The sequence below is a fragment of the Antechinus flavipes genome, chromosome 4 (genome assembly GCF_016432865.1).
Source record: "Antechinus flavipes isolate AdamAnt ecotype Samford, QLD, Australia chromosome 4, AdamAnt_v2, whole genome shotgun sequence".
NCBI lineage: Eukaryota > Metazoa > Chordata > Mammalia > Dasyuromorphia > Dasyuridae > Antechinus > Antechinus flavipes.
In genome coordinates, this window is record NC_067401.1 from 14,035,946 (window position 1) to 14,057,510 (window position 21,565).

The 21,565-nt window shown below is 44.5% G+C and overlaps 1 protein-coding gene across 1 annotated transcript in view; it reads right to left on the reverse strand.

The window, feature by feature from the left end:
• GPC1 (glypican 1) overlaps window positions 1-6,512 on the reverse strand; it is a 145,935-nt gene extending 139,423 nt beyond the window's left edge. The window contains exon 1 of the mRNA XM_051991853.1: window positions 6,264-6,512. Coding sequence (XP_051847813.1) covers window positions 6,264-6,426 — 163 coding nt within the window. The 5' untranslated portion in view covers window positions 6,427-6,512. The remainder of the gene's footprint in view (window positions 1-6,263) is intronic.
• Window positions 6,513-21,565: the final 15,053 nt, after the last annotated feature.

Below are 21,565 nucleotides of genomic sequence, written 5' to 3' on the forward strand. Positions count from 1 at the left end.
CATAAATACAAAAGTAATAATTCATTTTTTTTTAATTAGGAGATTGGATTAGTTAGCCTCTGAGGTCTGCTCTAGCCATATGATCCCATGAAAAAGAAATAAAATAAACTTAATCAGAACCAAAAGATAAAGTGAGGTATTGTGGGTAAAAACATTTCAGAAAAAAAGATGCTGGAATGGGATAAGATTCTAAAACCTAGATCTAACAAGAGCTAACTATCATTACTGTTGAATAGCGTTAAGTGGGTTCTGCTTGGACAGGGGCTGCCCCACACAACTGAAAGTCCTCATGGGATAATTAAGGAGGGATGCAATGCCTTGTCTTTTTGTGGAGATAAGGTGAGCAATACTTTGCACTCTGGGAAAAAAATTCCCTTGAAAGATTCCCAAATAAGCATCTCTCCATGAAAAATGCATCCTTGTCCCGTGCCCATAAAATGCCGTCATCTTTCAGGCTCTGATCATCAGTAAAGCCCCTGGTATGGCTTTAATGACACAGTGTCCCTAATCCCTACACAGACTCCCAGGCTCAGCTGTCCCGTTAGACAAATGGACATTATAGCCCTCAAGAATCCAACAGAGATTTTTGCAGAGATTTTGATTGATCTAAATCTGTTCTAGAAGGACATATTTCCTGATGATCCCCGACTCTGCCCAGGCTCTTCGGGAGACCAGGATAAGTTCTACTCCTAAATCCCCTGTGACCTGAAAACCTTTTTCCTACACCAGAGACACCGACTCATCTAGAAATGAATCCACTGGCCAACTATAATCCACTCAAGTATTTAATAAGCAAAGCAGAATTCACAGCGACACTCCACAATTCTAAACCGCCTTAAGGATTCAGACAACAGTACCATGAGATAGTCGGCCCAAACATTATTTATAGGTAAATCAAAAGGGGGTTGACTCGTCCAGGGTCACCCAGCTAGTACCATAGCTACGGATTCAACTGAAGTCTTATGACTGAAAGCAGTCCTGCTTTCTTTCCACATGCCACATGAGAGTCAAGAATACATCTCGGGGGGAGGGGAATAGGTAGGTGGAACTGAATCATTTTTTTTTACCCCCAACACACTGATAATAAGTTTAAATGAATGACTGAATTATCTCCTCCCACCCTTGTAGGCTCAAAAGATTGCTGTCCTTCAACGAAGTCCTCCCGAGGCTGATGACACATTGATTCCAATGATCAATGATGCTGTCGTCGCTCAAATCATAGTGATGGCTCCTCTTAGGGAGTTGCCATAAGAACACCATTTCTCAAGGGCACCGCTCTGAGAGGGAAAACCCTCACACAGATTCAGTCCTTCAATCACTCTTGACTTAAAAAGTCATACTCTTTGGGATTGCCCAGAGATTTTTCCTACCAAAGCGAGTCTTCACTCTGAAAGTATTAAAAAGGAATATTTTTATGGTGCTTTGACGCCTACAAATTGAATTAGTCATAATCATATTGGAACATCACAATGACCCTGTGAAGTAAATATGACAGAGTATCTCTTAGAGATGAGGAAACTGAAGCTGAACCAAGTCAAGTGATCTGCCCACAGTAAATGGGCTAGAGAGGGATTTCAACCTAGCTCCTTTTTCCACACACCAAAAATTAATTCATATTTTTGTATTTATTGTGTACATATTTATATATGCGTAAGAAGCATTTGGTAAGCGCCTACTACGTGCCAGGTGCTGTGCTAAGTGGACATTGGATCCTCACGAGAATCTCTGGAGGTTGACGCTTTTATTGTTCCCATTTTACAGATGAGGAAGTTGAGGCAGAGAGAGGTTAAAGGACTTATTCAGGATCATAGAGCCATTAAGTGTCTGCAGTCCAGATTTGAATTCAGGCCTTCCTGATTCCAAAGCCAGGAATCTATCTTGTATTATTTGTACACAAATCAATAGAACATAAGCTCTCTGAGGGGAAGGTCTCTTTCATTTTTTGCCTTCATACTTCCACCACCTAAAACAGTACCTGGCACACAGCACGGATTTAATAAATGCTTCGTGAATGACTGGTTTCTGACTTCAAGTCCAGCCCTCTAGCTACTACTCGGTGATGATTTTCAAGCTCCTGCCTCGAATTATTTGTCTAAAAAAGGAGTTCAGAATTCACAGCTAGGAGAATCCTTCTTCCAAACAGGCATAATGAGAGATAAGAAAGCTGATTTTGAAACAGTTCCCACAACTCCCAGCCCACCAGAAGTTTTACTCAGCTGGCTCACTCATGTCACAAGATTCTCTCCTCGTGTCTTACCTCTGACTCTCAATATAGACTTTCCCTACCAACGACCCAGAATGCTTTCTTCTTCTCTACGCTCTTCTTGAGGAAGATGTCCTTCCTTCTTCCCACTTTCCACCTGCCCCCTCTCTGGTTTACAAGGAAAGGCTGTGCTAGATTTTGTCCCAGATTGCATCTAGGCTTTGGACTGAAGTCCTAGATCATGGATCTCGGAAAGGATCTCAGAGGTAATCTGGCCAATACCCCTCATTATATCATGGAATAAACCAAAGCTGAGACAAGTGAAGTCATCTGTCCAATATCACAAAGACCATAACCATCAGAGAGGATCTGAACTCAAGACCTCCGACTCCAGGACCAGAGCTCTTCCCACTGGTGTCAACTTTTTGTACGATACTCGAGTCTAAGAAGAAAATAGCGAGAGACTAGTCTTGAAATTAGGAGGATCTCTGCTCAAATCGCATTTCAGATGGTACTAGCTGTATGAGCTTAGGCAAGGGTCCATTTGTGTAAAATCTAAAACAAGAGGGGGAGGGGGAGACGAATGCATCTAAGCTCCTTTCGACTTGAAATCTTTGGTTTTATGGATTTCCTCAGAGATGGAAAGACATTTGATCTAGGTGGGGAAACAAGAAATGTGTGGAGAAAAAAACTGTGTCTACATGTATATATGCATATAAATAGCAGTCCATAAAAAGTACGGTAAAGTAACAATATAAAAATGGCACAACATAGTTCATGCTTAGGTGCCATGGGACAGATAAACATTTGGCGTTATGAGTTTCAGAAAGGGTAAGTGGGAGTGGTCTCGGCCGCCTCGTATTGCAGGCCGGTCCCAGGGTCTGCCACTTGACATTACCTCCCCCCGGTTTACTCAGGCTTTTAAATAGACCCAGGCTGAAATTCCCCCTCCGGATTCCCAAGCCAAGTAGAGGACAGACAGCTCATCTCTGAGCTATTCCAATCAGCTTTCCTTATTAAGCAGAAATGCCTGATGGGCAGATAGTTGCCACAAAGACAGAGCCTGTCCATGCTCAAAATCCGATGGAGATGGAGTCCTATTCTAGGGCTCACTGGGTTTAGAATGGGTTTGAAATCACACACACATGTCTCTGCTGAGATCTCCGGCAAGTGAGTCCCCACCCCCTTGGTGTCTGAAGCAGGAAAGTCCCAGAGTCCAGCTGGGAACTTAGCATGAAAAGGGTCGAGATTGTAATCTCACAGTGAAACTGAGGCTTTCCTGGTCAGAAGCTTCCCTTTAGTTTTAAGCTTCTGTCCTGTAATCTCACTGCTCTCAGCAGAAGGGGCGATCTGGCAAGAGTTCTCCAGGTTCAAGGAGTAAGAGAGTTCAAAGGCCAATCGCCCATTTACAAACAGACTTTCTCTAGTAAAATCTTCAGACATAAAAGGGGTAAAAAAGTTACAAATAAACCAGCAGTATCTCTTAAAAGCACAACCCCCCACTGACTGCATCTCCCATCTCTTTTTTGTTCTTATACGCTTTGGTACATAGTAGGTACTCATAAAAAGAGTAAAAAGTACAAATAAACCAGCAGTATCTCTTAAAAGCACAACCCCCCCCCCCCCAGTAACTGCATCTCCATCTCCTTTTTGTTCTTATACGCTTTGGTACATAGTAGGTACTCATAAAAAGAGTAAAAAGTACAAATAAACCAGCAGTATCTCTTAAAAGCACAACCCCCCAGTGACTGCATCTCCTTAAGGGTAGAGAGGATTTCCCTTTTGTTTTTATAAGCTTTGGGTACATAGTAGGTACTCATAAAAAGGAGAAAAAGCACAAATAAACCAGCAATATCTCTTAAAAGCACAAACCTTCAGTGACTGCATCTCCTTAAGGGCAGAGAGGGTTTCTTATTTTGTTCTTATATGCTTTGGTACGTAATAGATACTCATAAAAAGCACAAATAAACCAGCAATATCTCTTAAAAGTACCCCCCCCCAGTGACTGCATCTCCCTAAGGGCAGAGAGGGTTTCCTTTTTGTTTTTATGTGCTTTGGCACATAGTAGGGACTCCTCAAGACTTAGTGATGTTTTTATCCATAGCCATTGCTTTGGTAAGGATTGTCAGACCTTGCAGGACAGCACCACAGCTGATAGGAATCCAGTCCCCCCCTGGTCTTTACAGGCTCCTGTACCTGAGAGTGCAAGTGGGGCTAATAGGAGGGCACAACTCCAGCCTCCTGTGAGTATCCCAGGGATGGGGGGGAGGAAGGGGGCCTCCCGGGGACACTTTACAGCCACCCCTCCCCCCCAGATCCTAGCCCAGAACTGGAAGGGCCCTGGGTCTCTCATTTTCAGAGGAGGAAGAGGAGGCTAGAGACAGGCTTGGACTAAATGGGCTCACTTCTAACTCCGAATTCCTCTGATTCTTTGTCACTCTCATGTTATTTTTACAGACTGGAAAGATGTCAGAGCTCCAACTTCAAAGTCCAGCTAGTTGCTTTTCCCAAGAAGGAACCGAGCTGCCGGGAAGCCAAGTCTTGCTGTCGGTTTCTACCTCACAGGTGGCAATCCTGGAATAGCCCCCCTCCCCCACCCACTAGAGAAAGACACCTGCACCAACACCCTTAGAGAAAGCCCAATTTAGCAAGTCCATTGCCAACAACGGGCGGACAGACATCTTGCCTTCAACAGGTCTCATTCCCCCTCCGGCCCTGGAAGCCCAGCGCCTCCCTCCCTTGCCCCCGGTTCCGGATTCACCTTCTGCAGGAGCAGAGGAGGGCAGGGGCGCGCTGCCAGAGGCCTGTGGGGGACTGAGGGACGGCTCCTTATAAAGAAGTGACAGTTGCCGAGAGAAATCCAAATCTCCTCTCGGGCTGCAGTGAGCCAGGGCTGGTCTCTGGGGGTGGCTCTGCTGGACTCTTGGTCAGCGGCCTGAAGCCGTGTCTCTCTCCCAGCGTAGAACCGGGCAGATGGCTCTCAGCTGGGAGCCATGAGGTTGGGAGAAAGACTGCCCGGGACCCCTCCCCCCCCCCCCCCCCCCCGGCTGCACACAGCATAGGAAGGGCCCTTATTTCTATTACTTGAACCCCAATAAAAACTAATCTGCAAACACAGAGCAGAATTTCACCAAGTCCCTTTTTGCTTTTCCAAATCTCCAGCTTTAGCAAAAAGAAAAAACAAAAAACAAAATCCGAAACGAAACAAAACCAAAAATCTAAACCTTTCCCTCCCCCATCATTTCTACTCTCTTGGGACATTAGTCAGACCCCTCCTCGCATAGGGGGTCCACTTCCCCGCTCGGTCTCCATCCCTAAACACGCTGCTTCCAGCCCCAGTCCACGGCAGGAGAAAGTCCTTATAGCGGTAACCTTGCCTCCCCCACCCCTTCTCCGGGATCCTCTCTCTGCACGCTGTTGCTGCCCGCCTTCCAGAGCCCCATCCCCTGGGTGGCCCGAGAACTGGCCCCATCTCGGGGCCGCTGCCGGCCCGAGGGGATCCAGCCCCGTCCGCCCACCGGGAGAAGCCGAGGGGAGGCCGGTCCCGGGGCCGCCGGGGCTGGCGGGCTGGCGGGGAGGGAGGCCCGCTGACCACGCTCCCAGTGACCCGCCACTCACTAGCCCGGCCTCGCGGCTCCATCACAAATGGCTTTTCTGCCGCTCCCCTGCACTTTTCTTCAGCCCTTTTAACCCTAAGACTGTACGGGTGGGAGCGAAGAGGAGCCGGTAGAACTTTCCGAAGCGGCCTCAGTGAAGGAGGATGGGGAGGAGGAGGTTGGGGATGGAGGGAGGGTGGGGACGCTGGAAAAGCCAGTGGGTCCCCTGCCCACCTGCCCCGAGACTCCGATAGCAGACGTGCCCCAGGCTTCTCCCCTCTCCCCCCGAGCTGCAGCGGGCGGCCCGGGCGGGGGCTGCCCCCAGGAACTTGATTCCATTTCTTGTCCCTCTAGTGCCCCCCCCCCGTACCCCCGGCCCGGCGGCTCGGCCAGGGTGGGGGGGCAGCTGCCGCCCCGCCGCCTCCCCAGCCCCACGGTTGCCCACAATGAATGGCCCCACTCACCGGAGATCTCCGCCTGAGGCACGCCGCTCAGGCTGAAGCCTTTGGCCCCGTAGACCTGGCGGACCTCGGCGCAGCTCCTGCTCTTGCTGCCCCCCGGCTCTCCGCGGGCCGAGGCGGCGGCGGCCACCCAAAGGAGCCAGCAGCCCCGCACGAGGAGATCCATGGCCGGCCGGCCGGCCGCCGCCCTCCTGTCCGTCCGCCGGTCCGCCTGTCCCCCGCTGCGCCCCGCAGCCGTCCGGCGGGCGAAGGGCAGAGCCAAGGTCCCGGTGCGCCGGGCTCGCTGCCTGGAGGAGGAGGCGGAGGACGCAGCAGCAGAGGCAGCGGGGCAGGAGGAGGAGGAAGAGGAGGAGGAGGAGGAGGCGGAGGAGAGGAGGAGGATGACAACAAAAGCCCGGGGCGAGTTCGGCCGGCGCAGATCCAGCCAGGCACAGTCCGCGGCGGCAGCAGCAGCGGGAGCAGCTTCAGCAGCGGCAGCCGCGAAGCGCTCGCGCTCGGTCCCACCTTCGGCCCCACCCCCGGCCCGGCCCCCTCGGCGGAGGGGAGAGGGGAAAAGGGGAGGAGGAAGAGGAGGAGGAGGAGGAGGAGGAGAAGAAGGGGAGGGGGTGGAGAGGCGGCGGCGAGGCCGGCGCGCGGGGGCGAGGCGGGGCGGGGCGGGGCAGGGCGGGCCCCGGCCGGGCGGGGCCTTGGGTGGGCCGGGCTGGGGATGCGCCGAGCTCTGCGCGCTCTCTCCGGCCGGCTGCTCTGTGTCCGCCTCCGTCCGTCGCGCTCCTCCCCTCCCGCCCAGAGAGGCGACTCCGGGCTAGCGGGGATGCAGCCGGGGGTGGGGGGAGAGGGCGGGATCTCGGGGGCGCCCCGCGCAGGGCGCACACGCGCCCGCTGGACAGAGAACTGGAGAAAGAGACAGGGAGTGGAGTCACCACCGGCGGCGCGGGATTATCCGGCTCCGGGGCAGATATCACGATCCCAGGGGGAGGGGGACAGCGGCCAGAGCCCGGGACTGCACATTCGCGGGGGTGGGGCACACGGAGCCGCGTGGGTCCGGCCGGAGGAGGGGGCGGAGCGGAGACACTGGGGAGAAGTGCTCGCTCCCTCCTGCCCCGAGCCTGGCGCGCTTCTTCTGGGCTCGGGGCGGCGGCACCACCTGCAAAAAGGGAGCCGGAGTGGGGGAGGCGTTGGGGGGCCGAGGGAGGGGAGACTTTTTTTTCTTCAGAAACCGAGGCAGGGCTTCCCCCGCCGGACGTGGCGTCATACCACCCGGGCTACCAATCAGAGGCTTCCCCCGCCCCCAGCCCAAATCGGCAGCCACACCTCCCGGCGCCCCCACATCCCCTTCCCTCCCAGGTCGGCTCTCCTGCTGAGGGCTGACATTGGTCTTTCCTTACGCCCGGGCTCCCCCAGCCACTTGCCCTCCCTCCGCCACTTCTCCGCCGCCCACATCCCTTTCCCCCAGTCCTCTATCCACCACTCTGGCTACACACCTACACCCCCTTCTTTCCTGCTCAGGCACATTAATCTCTACTCTGCAAGCTCGCTCCTCTGCCTCGGTTTACGCCCTGCGCCTTCTGACCTAGGTCCGAGCATCTTCCTCTCTCCAAACCCACCCTGTTCTCTGTTCAGCTGAGCGCTCCTGCTTCCTCCGCACCCCCGCCCCGTGTCCTCCACGCAGCCTCACCCCCATCTCCATCCTTCACGATTTCTCTGGCCGCGTCTCCTCCTATCCCCTCCAGCCTACGGATTCACACCCTTTCTCCTCCTTGGTCCACACACCCTTCTTTCTGCGCCTCATTCCTTGCTCCCATCTTCCATCCTCGCTTTGTTTCTCTCCCTTCAACAGCCTCCTCGTTCCCTGTTCCAATACCCCTGCCCTTTCTTCCAGAGATCGCCCCCCCCCTTCACTCTGTTGTCTCCCTTCCCCACCGGAATCCAACTGGGGCTGGCTCTCCCCTCCCCCCGCTCCTCTTCGGGGCTTTCGACCTCCCGTGCCCCCAACTCCAGGATCGTAAGAGTGGAACTGATCTCATTAGTTTAGGGACCTCCGGGATGAGGATTCTCGCTCTGGCGTCAATTCAGATCCGAAAATGTTCTGCAACTTAGTCTATTTGGATATTTGTTCCCCCTTTTCCCCTAATCAAGGCGCACTTGTGCTACTTCACGACCCGGGAGAATCTGACCTCTGATCTGTGACCTCTCATCCCGGACCGCCTTCCTTTATCTGACAAATCTCTCCAGGCAGGCGTACTTCTGCCAATAGTTTGGGGCTCCTTGCTCCCTGCTTTATAATGCTCTTACCTGGAATGCAGTGTGGTTTCCCAGGAAGGTGGTAAATTTGGATTTTTAAAAAACCTGACCTAGAATCCCGGTGCTGTGTGACCTTGGACATGTTCCTCAACTACTCTGGGTCTCGATTTCCTCCTCTGTAAAAGGATTTTGACTAGATGGTGTCTGAGGGCCTATCCAACATTCGATCTAGGATCTTCCCAGCCTTCTCTCTACTTCTGCTGGGGCTCAGTGATTCTGCTCATTGCTTATAGATCCCATCCTTGAACCACTGTGTCCCTATTTACATGTCTTCAGGGGAAAGGGAGTGGAGTCACTATCTGCTCCTTGACCAAGTCAGAATTGAGACCCCCTCCTCCTCCCCCTGTCCGTCTCTTCTCCTACTTTCTCCCTCTTTCTTTTTCTCTCCTTCTGTTCCTCCCCCCTCCTCCTTCTCCCTCTTTCTCCTCCTCTCCTTTCCCCTTTCTCCTCCTCTCCCTCCTCTTCCCCATCTTGCCCAGGCTGGAAATGAAGAAATGGGTGGGGTATCCGGGACATAACCTCCGACCTGGGCAGCTGCCTTGTGTCTCTCTGGAGACGTCTCAGAAACTGACATTCAGCATAAAGATTATTATAGATGACGTGGCACAATAAATAATAATCTAAAGTTAGGAAGACGAGTTCAAACGGCAGCCTTTCTTTTTTCTTATTAAAGCCTTTTATTTTCAAGACGCATCCATAGGGAATTTTCAACATTCGCCCTTGCAAAACCTTATGTTCCAAATTTTTTCCCTCCCTTCCCCCGTCCCCTCCTCTGGATGGCAAATAATCCAATATACGTTAAACACGTGCAATTCTTCCCTACATATTTCCACAATTATCGTGAAATATCATTTTCTGAAATAACATTCCATAGATAAGAGGGATATGCAATAGACAACTAGTATCCTGCGGTGACACCCAGAGAAAGGCTGCCAGTCAGGTAGACCTTGGTGCAAAACTTTGGGGAGGGGAAGAACCAGTGAGACAGAATAAAATGGCCCGGCTTCGTGGTGAATGCCTCCACTTCAGGGGGAGGTAGGTGGGAATGTCCGCTCCCACTGATTGCTTGAGAGAACTCACCACTTATCCCCTTACTCCGGCCATTCCTTGTCCTTAGGAACCCAAGGTGAATCACAGTGACCAGCACTAAGTGCTCTCCACTCATCCTTGCTTGATCTAGTCTGGAGTTTCTCAAAGTCAACTTTATCAGTGTTTAGTTTGAAGAATCTACCCCTTTTTTAGGGGTACCATTTGCTTGTCCACATTCAGAAGTCTTCTATGGCCATTTGACCAAGCCCCATACTTGGAAAGAGAATGTCCAACCTTCCCAAGAGGGGAAACTCTCTACCTCTGGAGGCAGACAATTCTACTTTTGGATATTCCTGTAAGACATTTTCTTTGGCCAATAACTAAACGTATCTCTGCAGCAACAAACTCTGAGTTCTTCCTTCTGGGAACTCCACGAAGGGGTGAGGGACAGGGAATCGTCCAAGATACCCGAGTTTCCGAGCCTGTAGAACTGAGAAGATTAATAGGAACAAAGCCTAGGCTGGTAAATTGGTACTTAACCTCTCTGCGCCCTGATTTCCTTGGCAGTGGAGTGAGTGGGTTGGACTCGGTGGCCTCTGGCATCCCTACCTGTTCTAGATCTATGACCCTATTATGCTTCCCCATTTTATTTTCAGTCAAAGACGATGATCTTCAGTCTAGGATATTTAGAATTTAATTCAATTCAACAAATAGCAGTCTTAAACCTCTTTTAGGTGACAGCCTTTCACATATTGGAAGACAGATATTACTCTCTATTTCTAACATCACTTGACTGAATCTTCATTTCTTCTGGCTAAATATCCGGTAAACAATTCACTGTTCTTTCATCCATTCCACACGTGGCATGATCTCTGAGTCTTTTGCCATCCTGGATGCCCTGCTCTTGATGTTCCTTAATTTATCAATCATCTTCCTAAATTGCAGTGCCCAGAATAATATCACATATGTCATCTGACCAGGACAGAGTAACAAAGGAAAGAGAAAGAGATATACTTTTATTAAGCACCTCCTATGTGCCGAGCACTTTATTTTTTAAATTTAATGTTTTCTTTTTCATCAATTATATTTATATTTAAATTATAATATATTTATATATTATATTTAAAATAGGTTTTTTTGTTTGTTTTTGTTTTTGTTTTTGTTTTTGCTGAGGCAATTGGGGTTAAGTGACTTGCCCACAGTCACATAGCCAGAAAGTGTTAAGTGTCTGAGGTCAAATTTTAATTCAGGTCCTCCTGACTTCAGGGCTAGTGCTCTATCCACTGTGCCATCTAGCTGCCCCTAACATTTGTTTTCAAAACGTTGAATTCCAGATCGTTTCCTTTCTTCCCTCTCCACACCCTCCCCACTTCTTGAGAAGGCACATGTGAAGTTATGCAAAACATTTCTATAAAAGTCATGTTGTGAAGGAAAACATATTTCCCCTCCCCCTAAAAATAAACTCCAGAAAAACAAAGTTAAAAAAAATATGTTTCAATCTGCATTGAGTACAATCAGTTCTTTCTCTGGCTATTGATAACATTTTTCATCCTAAATCCTTTAGAGTTACCTTGGATCATTGTATTGCCCAACACTTTGCACATATTATCTTGTTCAAGCATAACAACAGCCTTGAGATGGAGGTGCTATTATTACCCCCATTTTGTTGTTGTTGCTGCTGTTTTTATTATTTATCCTTCATTTTTTTCAAAAATGAAATGCTATCATGAGGGAGATGAAGAAACTAAGAGAGACAACGATTTCGTGAATTATCCAGGGTTGCACATCTAAGTAACTATGAGATCAGAATTGAACTCAGGTGTTTTTGGCTCCAGCACCAGATCTCTATCCATCGTGCCACCCATCACACCCTTATTTCTGGAAGTAGTGCCTTTTGGTGTAGACCAGGACTGTGTCGGCTGCCATATCAAATTGATGGCTTAGAATGAGCACATAGCCCATGAAAACCCCCAGATCTTTTTTAAACATGCTTTGGTCTAACCATTTCTCTTCATCTTGTAATAAATATTGTTCATTTTTTTACCTCAATGTAAGATTTTATGTTTTTCAAAATTACAAAAATGTAAGACTTGACATTTTGCACAGATATTTGTCCTGTGGCACTTCTCCCATTTCTAATTTTTTTTCAAGAATCTTGACGTAGGCACCTTTACAAGCTCTTTCACTACCTTGTATTCAGTTTTATTTAGTAACTCGATTCTTTTTCAAATTCCCAGTGCTTAGCACAGTGCCCAATCCATATAGGTGCTTAGTAAATGTTTGTCGATTGACTCATCCAAAGGAACTTGGTGCTTTCTCACCCTAGCTTTATTTATCTTGGATCTCAATGAACTCATATTGTATTACTTACAGTCTAGAGGAGGAGGCAGGTGGGGAGGAAGGAAGAAAAATTTGGAACATAAGGTTTTGCAAGACTGGATGTTGAAAACTATCTTTGTAGGTAATTTTGAAAAAATAATAAGCTATTATTATGTTTTAAAAAGAAAGGAGGTAAACTCCATTAGGACTTGTGTCTTCATGTTCCCAGAACCTATCCCAGCATAGTGCCTAACATACAATGGATGCAAAATATTGGTCGAATTAAACTCTTAGCACCATTCCTCTTGGTGGAAAATATAATGGAAGCATGATGGGGTCTAGATCAAGAAGGGGCAGGAATGTCAGAAACTACCTCATCTAACCTACTCATTTTATTTCTGAGAAGAGAAGGGGGTGGAGAACAGGGCTGGAGGTCTTGCTGAAGGCAAATCATTGGAGTTGGAGAGGGAGAAGGACAGATTGAAAGAGAGGCAACTGGAGTCAAAGAAAGGAATTTCAATCTTGGAAGTGGAACAATTAATGAATGACCATGTGTCGGATCACGGCTATGGCTGTCTCCAGGTGTGGCAGAGATGAAAAAAATTAGAAGGTCATGAGAAATTGGGAGGTAGATAGAAAGCTGGGGTGTTTGAGAGAGTGTCAATACATATACAGAACTTCTGAAATACGCAGGCTGTGCTGAGCTTGGAGTAGGCTGGCGCTATCCATGGTTCAAAGCAGGGGCCAGATAGGGGAGACATTGCAAGTTAGAATTGACAACAAGATTTGGAAAATTGATCTAATGCAGAGGGTAAGGGAATCGAAGACAACGCTGGGGACGATTATATAATTGGGACGATTGACAGGAACAAAACTCGGACTTAGGGAATTGATGCTTAACCTCCCTGGGCTAATTTCCTCAGCAGTAAATTTTTTGGTAATTTATCTCTAATTATTTTTTTTTTCTTTTGCATTAGATTTTCCCCCTCATTCTGTAAACATAGTACTTTTACATGATTTTAATCTATTTTAAAATGAGAGGGACAGGAAAGATTTCATGAAGAAGATGTCATTTGGTTTAAGTCTGGAGGGAAATTATGAACTCCAATTGTCAGAAAAAAGAAGGGAAAGCCTATACAGAGGCATAGATTCAAGATGGAGCCTCTGTGTGAGAGACAGAAATGTTAAATAAAGGAGTTTATGTTTGATCTTTGAGGCAACAAGGAGCCGCTGGGGTTTGTTGAGCATGAGAGTAACACGATTAAATTTGCATTTTAGGAAAATAAACTATTTTGGGCACTGTTTGGAGGATGATTTTTGAAAGGCAGGACTTGAGGCAAGAAAATTAAATTGGAAGCTGTTACAATTGTCCAGGCAAGCGGTGACAAGTTGCTGTATGAGTGAATGGGAGGAAACACATGGTCTTGTGGAATTAGAAATGTCAAAATCTGACAACTAATTGGATATGAGGAGGGAGTGAATGCAAGTGAGAAGCTGAGGATGACACTGAGACTACAAACCAGAGTGACTGGGGATGATTCTCTTCTGTAGTAACTGGGAAATTTAGAAAGGAAGAAGACTTTCAGAGGGGGGCAGAAGAGTATCTTTTGGACAAATTTCTTTGCACTTTGACAGTGTTCTTCTTGGTATTCCACAAATGGATTTCCAAATAGATTCAACAATTAAAACTTCCCACCATCCATTATAAACCTGTTCATTAATGTCTCTGCAAGTGAACATCAGGTATTGACGAATAATCTGGGCCACATTGATTGGAGCGATATGAGCATGTGAGACGAGTGCTTTGTGGGACACAGATAAAAGTCTTTGGGGGATGTCGAGGAGGTCCACTGCATCTTCAAAACACTTGGCGATGCTGCTTGAAATTCACTCTAAGAACATCATTATTTCTTCTTAGGGCTTTGATCCCTCTTAAAATGCAAATAGAGGCAGCAGTCTTATCTCTGACAAGGATAGGGACACTGTCTTCTCCTGTCTCTTAGACCAAGGTGAAGGAATACATAAGTGGAATACATGGCCACACCCAATAAAAGACAAACAGACATTGACTTTTCATCTCTCTCTCTCTCTCTAAATATGTATGTGTATCTATCTCTACATCAGATAATTTGGCCTCCATTTAGCTGTTAGTATTATTCATATTTTGATAACTGTGTACATGAACATTTTGGATGGATGACAAGATGAATTACAACACAGAGATGACATATCGGAGTGCAGTTTGTTTAGGCAAAAATAACCCAAGATATCTTCTAATGAGTGAAAAATGAAGTCCTCCAGATGTTTCTAGACATCCAGATGTCACACATACAAAATGCTTGAATGGTTGGCTGAATCGATCACTTCTATAAAAGGCAGTGCAGGATAACAATATGGTAAGATGAACTTTCCCACCATCCTACTTCACTCCAATACTTGGCCACAAGTACCCCCTATTAACTGCTTTCAGAAGCCTTTCCATAAAAAAAACCTCTCCTACTTTCCTGGGAAGATTAAGACCATCCAACACAAATTGCCTCATTTCTCCCCTCATTCTCAACCATACTTTCCTATAGCCTTAGAGGAGAAGGTGGCCCTCATATTTACTAAGGATAAAACTCTTTCTTTGTCCCCAGTACTAATGCCTACTAACTAAACCCTTGTTCCATCAGGCATTCTCTCTGACAATATCTCCTTAACCTACAAAGAGTCCTTTAATCAAACAAAAAACCTTCCTTCCACACTGATGTCCTCTCGAGCTATGATTTCCTCTTTCTCACGTTACAGTTGTGTGATTCTTGATAAGTCACCTAACCTCCCTGGGCCTCAGTTTACCCATATATAAAAGGAAGAGCTTACACTACCTGGCCTCTGAAGCCCCTTTCAGCTCTATTGCTTGTGATGCTCTTGGCTTCCACAATGGGTCCTTAGAATAAAAGAGTCAAGTTCTAGGATTAGCAGTACCAGAAATGCATGCAAAGTCTCTGAAAAGCCTTCTCATCATGAACTCAGTCTTTATGGGAATAATTACTCTTCTTCCCATGGAACTGGTACCAAATACTTCTGCCAAATACTAGGTACCCAGGGAATGAAAAAACACATACTGCCCCTGCTCTGATCCCACTCCATCCCTATGGCTAATGATCCGGAGAAGAGATGGAAAGACATTTCTATATAAAGAAAGTTCTTTTTTTCAGAACATCAGACAATACCTTGACACTTTTTTCATACCCCAGAAGATCACCTGGGACTTGCTCTCACTCTGGCAGCAATCCAAAAATTTAAAAGACAGAATGGGCAACCAATTTAATTAAATCCATAAGACTTAGTATCACCCATTCTTCCTGAAAATTCCCCAGTAACGTTTTCTACTTCTCTAGGCAATGTCAAGACTGTTCCTACTTGAGAGAAGGAACTGTGCCATATCTTTTTTGTTCTTGAAGATCTCTATGTTCTTATGTTTTTTAGTCTACCAAGATATATATATATATATATATATATATATATATATAATATATATATATAATATATATATATATTTTTTTTTTCTCTCTCTCTCTCTCTCTCTCTCTCTCTCTCTCTCTCTCTCTCTCTCTCTTTCCAACCACTGGAAAAAAGAAAGACAAAACTTTTGTAGCAAATAGGCATTGGCAAATAATACTCATTAAATGGCCCCGTCTTGAGTCTAGCACTTCCCTGTCAGAGGCTTCATAATAAGTCCTCTGGAATTATGTTGGCCAATGGATCAGAGTTCTTACATCTTTTGAAGTTGTTTGTCTTCCCTATTACTGTTTCTGCATAGCTCGTTCTCCTGGTTCTGCTCACCTCATATTGCATAATCTTGGTTTTGTTTGTCTAAAGATTTTTAAATTTTAGATAATTAAAACTATCCTCTTTATCTTCTATGATACTATTTAATCTTTATTTGGTCATGACTTCTTCCCTTATCCATAGGACAGAAAGGTATTTTCTTTCTTTCTCTTCCAATTTGTCTATGATATCACCCCTTATGTCTAAGTCATGTATCCATTTGAAGCTTCTCTTAGTATATTGTGTGAGAAATTGGTCTATCTCTAGTTTTTGCCAGTCTGCTTTCCAGTTTTTCCAGCATTTTTTCTTGAATAGTAGATTCCTCCTTTTGGGTCCATCTTTGGGATTTTGAGGTCTATCCTTACTATGTTCTTGTACATCAACAGAATGCAAGCTCTTTGAGGGCAAGGGCTGTTTCATTTTTGTCTCTTTAGCCCCAATGCCTAGCTCCTGGTACATTGTTCCTGCTTAATAAATCGTTGTGGATTGATCAATTAATATTTGCTGAATTGAAACACTTTGAACTGGAAGGTAAGAGAGCTAGATTCTGATTCTATTTTTGCTAATGACCTCAGGAGTGCTAGGTGGGCAAATTAATCAATGAACAAACATCTATTAAGCATGAACCATGGGCCAGACACTGTCCTAAGTACTAAACTGATAAAATCATTACCTTTTTTTGGGCCTCTGTTTCTTGATGTATAAAATGAGCGTCTGGGACTATCTGATCTCTTATGATCCCTTCTAAATATATTATTTCACATGTCATACTGATACCAAGATAACGCTTTTAAGTATGAGTCAATTCAAGACATATTAATGTACTATTATCTATTAGTAAGGAACCATTATAGACCCTGGGAATATAAGAGGTGATGAGCTCCTGGAGTGGGATGGTGACTGGGTAGGTGGAAAAAAGAGGATGTCCTGGAGCTAAAATCAACAAAACTGGCAACTGATTGACCAGGATGAGTGAGGTTATGTGAAGTGTACGTAGAAAGTTCTGTTCAGTTAGGGTACCCTAAGAAGGAGAATCAGCTCAGTACAACCTTCCACAGTGAAGCCGACAGCATGGTAAACACAATGCTATTCTAAACATCTGATCAAAAACATCTTTAGACTAAGATAGTGTTGGCCAAGACAATGGAGTCACCACAAAATGCTTCAGAACTTTGCGTATTTTAATTCCACTTAAATCAAGGGAAACATGATTTTTTGCCAAATGGGAAATTTACCAAACTGAGTAGGGGTTGGTATAGGTGAAGGGGTAAGGAATTTATCTTCCAACTGCCACTCCCCGGGAATAAAATATTAAAATCTAAAGTCTTCCAACACCTTTGTCCCTTGGAAGTTCGACAAACTAATTAATTCCAGCCAAACATCTGCCAAGCTGTTCTGTTCTTCCAATATTCTTTTGACCTCTGTGTATTTTTTCTAAATTTTTACATACCCCCCAATTCAGGGTGGTTCTTCCATTCCCAGGGGCTCCAGCTGGCTTAGGGTAAACAATCATAGATTTTTTTTTTAATCAAAGGGGGGAAGGTCATATACAATATCCACATCCTGGGATCTCCTTCTGTGGATGTCACACATAGAACTTTTCAAGGTGCCTTTACAGATATACTGTTATTTTCATTTATTATTCAGCAAATAGTTTTTAAGTACCTATTATGTGCCTACATTATGGGAAATACAAAAATGTAGAAGAATTTATCGGAGTTTATATTCAGAGGGAAGAGATATGGCAAGTATGCAAGTGATTGTAATAATAATAATGATGACAATAGCTAACATTGATTATGTTTGCTTTAAGGTTATCATGATACTAATTATTACTAGCTTAAGGTAAATAATGCTAATTACTACTAACATTAAGGTTTGTAATGTGCTTTACATATATCATCTCATTTGATCCTTATAACAAACCTGTGAAGTTCCTATTATTATTCCCATTTTATGACAAACCTGTGAAGTTCCTATTATTACTCCCATTTTACAGGTGATTCTCAGAGAAAATAAATAACTTTGCTCTGGTTCACATGGTAAGTGTCTGAAGCAGTATTTGATCTTGGGATTCCTTGATTTTAAGTCAGGATTCGATCCATTATGCCATCTAAATGCCTCTTAATACAATAGGATGTGAAAAACAAGACAGAAAGAGCCAACAGAGTGTTTTGGGGGTTCACTTTTGGCAGTGAGTGGGTAGAGTTATTAAGAAGGAAGATTGGTCATGAAAAATAGAATTTTGAGAAGAAAACTTTTTTGGGGAAAAACATTCATCTACCTAGAAATCTGGGCAGGCCATCGAACTCCTCCTTTGACATAGAATAATCCTCCAGTTTCCCTTTCCTCTCTCTGATCCCCAAACCCAGGAGATGACAAGTAGGGTAACATTTACATGTTGCTTTGAGGTTTGCAGAATACCTCACAACAGCCCTTTGAGGTGGATGAGATTATTATCTCTGTTTTTCAGAAGAGGAAATTGAGGCTCAAGGAAGTGAAGCAATTTACTCAGTCATAAAGTTAGGAAGTGTGTTCAGTGGGTTATGAACGGAGATCTTCCTGACTCTAAATCTATTTGCTCTCTCTACCGTGTTAAACTGCCCCTCAAACTGTCTCTATGTATGCAGAATAGATGACCTGCCTCGTGAGATGATTGCACTGTTGCTGTACCTTTGAAAAAACCGTGTAAAATGGAAGAGATGCTATGGGGCTGGACTTTGGAAAATGACATGTTCAATTTCCAAAAGAGGAAGAACTTATTGGTTCACGAGTTTGACTCATCATCATCATCAGTTTGACGAAAATTTTAGAAGGCATCATTAAAATCATATATAAGAGGGAAGAAGTAATCCCTATTAGCAGGAGTACTCTGGAGCCAGTCCCAGTTGGCTCTCGATCTGATTATTCAATATGAGTATTTTTATCCTAAAATTAGAAAACACCACAAACCAATAGTTTGATTTATTGTTTGTTGATAGTCTAGACTTAAAACAATGATGGAATAAATGTTAATCATACAGATTAAAATGAAAAGGGTAGTTTTTCAGCAAGTTGGTTGTTAATCATTTATTAGCATACCCTTCCCTATAAACAAGTATGGATTCATCAAGAACCACTTTCCTCATATATAAAAAAAGAGATGATCTCTAAGGTCAGGGACCCCAGGATTCTTAGCGAATGATGGGATCACAGTTGTAGAGGGAGAAGGGATCTTAGAGGTCATTTTGTTTGGTCAGGTTCTCCTGGAACTTTCCAGTTCCAAGTCCAATGTTCTTTCTCCTACACCCCCTCCTTTCTTTTCTGTATTTACCATCCTCAGTTGGATAGTAACTAGTGAACTAATTCACACTAAGATGATAATGAGTAACCAAGAAACAGGCTTCATGAGCATGTTAAAGAATGTTGTACCTGACAGGAAGACACAGATCAAATCTCACCTCTGATCATTATATAGCTGAATGTTCATGAGCAAGTCACTTAATATCTCTGTGTCCCAGCTTTCTCATCTGTAAAATGGGGTTCAATAATGCCAGGAATCAAACATAGCAGCTGCCTCAAAGAGTTAGTGTGAAGGTCAAGTGAGAGGATGCATTTAAATTCCTTTACCCATATTCAAGTATGAGATAAATGCTCATTTAGTTTTTAGCCTCCCAATTGACCTTCTTCCCCAAGAGGAACAGAAATCAGGATCACCCATAATAGGAGGGAAAGACAGGAGCTGTTTCAGCAGCTGAGCAACATAATCTAAGAAGCTGCGAGTTTTCCTTGCCATTCATTTTCCCATTTCCTTACACAGGGGCTTTTGATTCACCCAGTGATTAGGATGATCTGACCCAAGCACAGCATCCCTTAGGGCAAAGCTCACCTGGCATCAAACACCTCCTTCTGCTCTACTGGGCAGAGCTGGGGCACTTGACAGCTGAGTTTGCCCATCCCCATTCTTGCTGGCAGCAAGAAAGTCTCCATGGCGGAATTTCCGGCATCATGGAAGGCCGGTGAGGGCCATGCTTTGGGGGATTGTTTCTCTGACAGCGAGACTTGAGATTCAGGTCCTAGGTCAGGAATCTGTGAATCTTAGATGGGAATGTTATGCTAAAAGTAACCTTAAAGGTCATGTCACCCAACACCTGTGAATCTAATTGGGGCTGGAGTTAGGGACTGGCAATCAGCCACTAACCCACAAAGGGCCTCCTTGGTTCCCAAATCACAAACAGTGGGGTCTTCTCGTTCTGCTTAACGCCCAGGCTCCCTGACTGAGAATTAATCCTGCCCGTCTCTCAGTTTCATATCAAAGAGATTAATTTGGCTTATCATGAGGCACTGTACTTACTCAGCAGGGACTCAACAAATATTCATTAAAAAATCAAATGAGGAGAGTGCCTGGAGGGCTGTTGTCACATCAGTGGAAGAAATCAGTCCATGTGCTGGGATGCTGGCTGGTCAGACAGGAGAGGAAAAGTCCTAAAAGAGTCCCAAAATGAATGTCTATGCCCAACGTAAATTAAACTCACGCTCTTGTACTCCCTCGTCCTAGCTTTGGTGACTGAGTTCAGATCTGAGGCCAGGTTCCTAGTTGTGTGAGCCCGGGCAAGTCACTTAAACTCAGTTTCCTCACCTGTAAAATGAACCAGAAAAGGAAATGACCAGCCTAGTATCTTTGCCAAGAAAATCCAAAATGGGGTCAAGAAGAATCAGACAGGACCGAAAAACAACTGAACAACAAATCTTTACTTCACTTAAATCCTACCTTGACCTCTAAAAAATCCCCAGTCTAATCTTAATTTTAACATGAAGCCTAATTTTCAACCTCAAATCTTAAATCTAACTTGAACTTGAGTTTTCAACATTTATTCTCTCTTTGTCTCTATCTCTCTACCTTTCTCTATCTCTCTCTGTCTCTAAGAATTTATTACATTTTTTGAACCAGGGAACCAGACTAAAAGGGTACTTTATTTAAACAAATACATGACTGACCTTTAGGTATTAAGTGTAATCATATATCATAAATTCACTTAAACCCTATCTTGACTGCTAAAAAAATCTAAGACTTAACCACAACTCCAGTCTAACCTTAATTTTAACATGAAGCCTAATTCTCAATCCCAAATCTTTTTTTACTGTTTTTTTTGGCAGATTTTAATTTTTTTATTATTATAGCTTTTTATTTTTTTTTATTATTATAGCTTTTTATTTACGATATATGCATTTCAATTTTTCAGCATTGACAATTGCAAAACTTTTTATTCCAATTTTTCCCCTCCTTTCCCCTCCCCAAGATGGCAGGTTGACCAATACATTTAACCCCAAATCTTAATTCTAACCCAAATTCTAACTTGAACTTGAGTTCTTAACATTTATTCTCTCTGTCTCTTTCTATCTTTTTCTCTGTCTCTATTTCTCTCTATGTGTGTCTTTCTTGTTTTCTGTCTCTGTCTCTGTGTCCCTGTCTCTCTCTTTTTCTGTCCCTATCTCTGTCTCTCTCTTTCTCTCTACATTTTATATAATAAAACCAGAGAACCAAGCTAAAAAAAACTTTATTTAAACAGATACATGACTGGCCTTTAGGTAATAAATGTAATCATAATGATGCATAAATCTTACAATCATTCTCTTCTTTAAATATTATCTAGAGTTTTAAAAATTATCCATAGCTTTGGTTTTTTAAAAATATCATATCCGCTTACAAATATATTCTTTCCTTGTCTTCCTTGCCCAGAGCCATCCTTATAAACAAAGTGTAAAAAAGAGGTGGGGGGGGGGAAAGCAGTTCAATAAAAGTGACTAAAACATCTACTGAGTGACAACATATATAATGCTCCACATTCATCATTCCCCCATCTTTG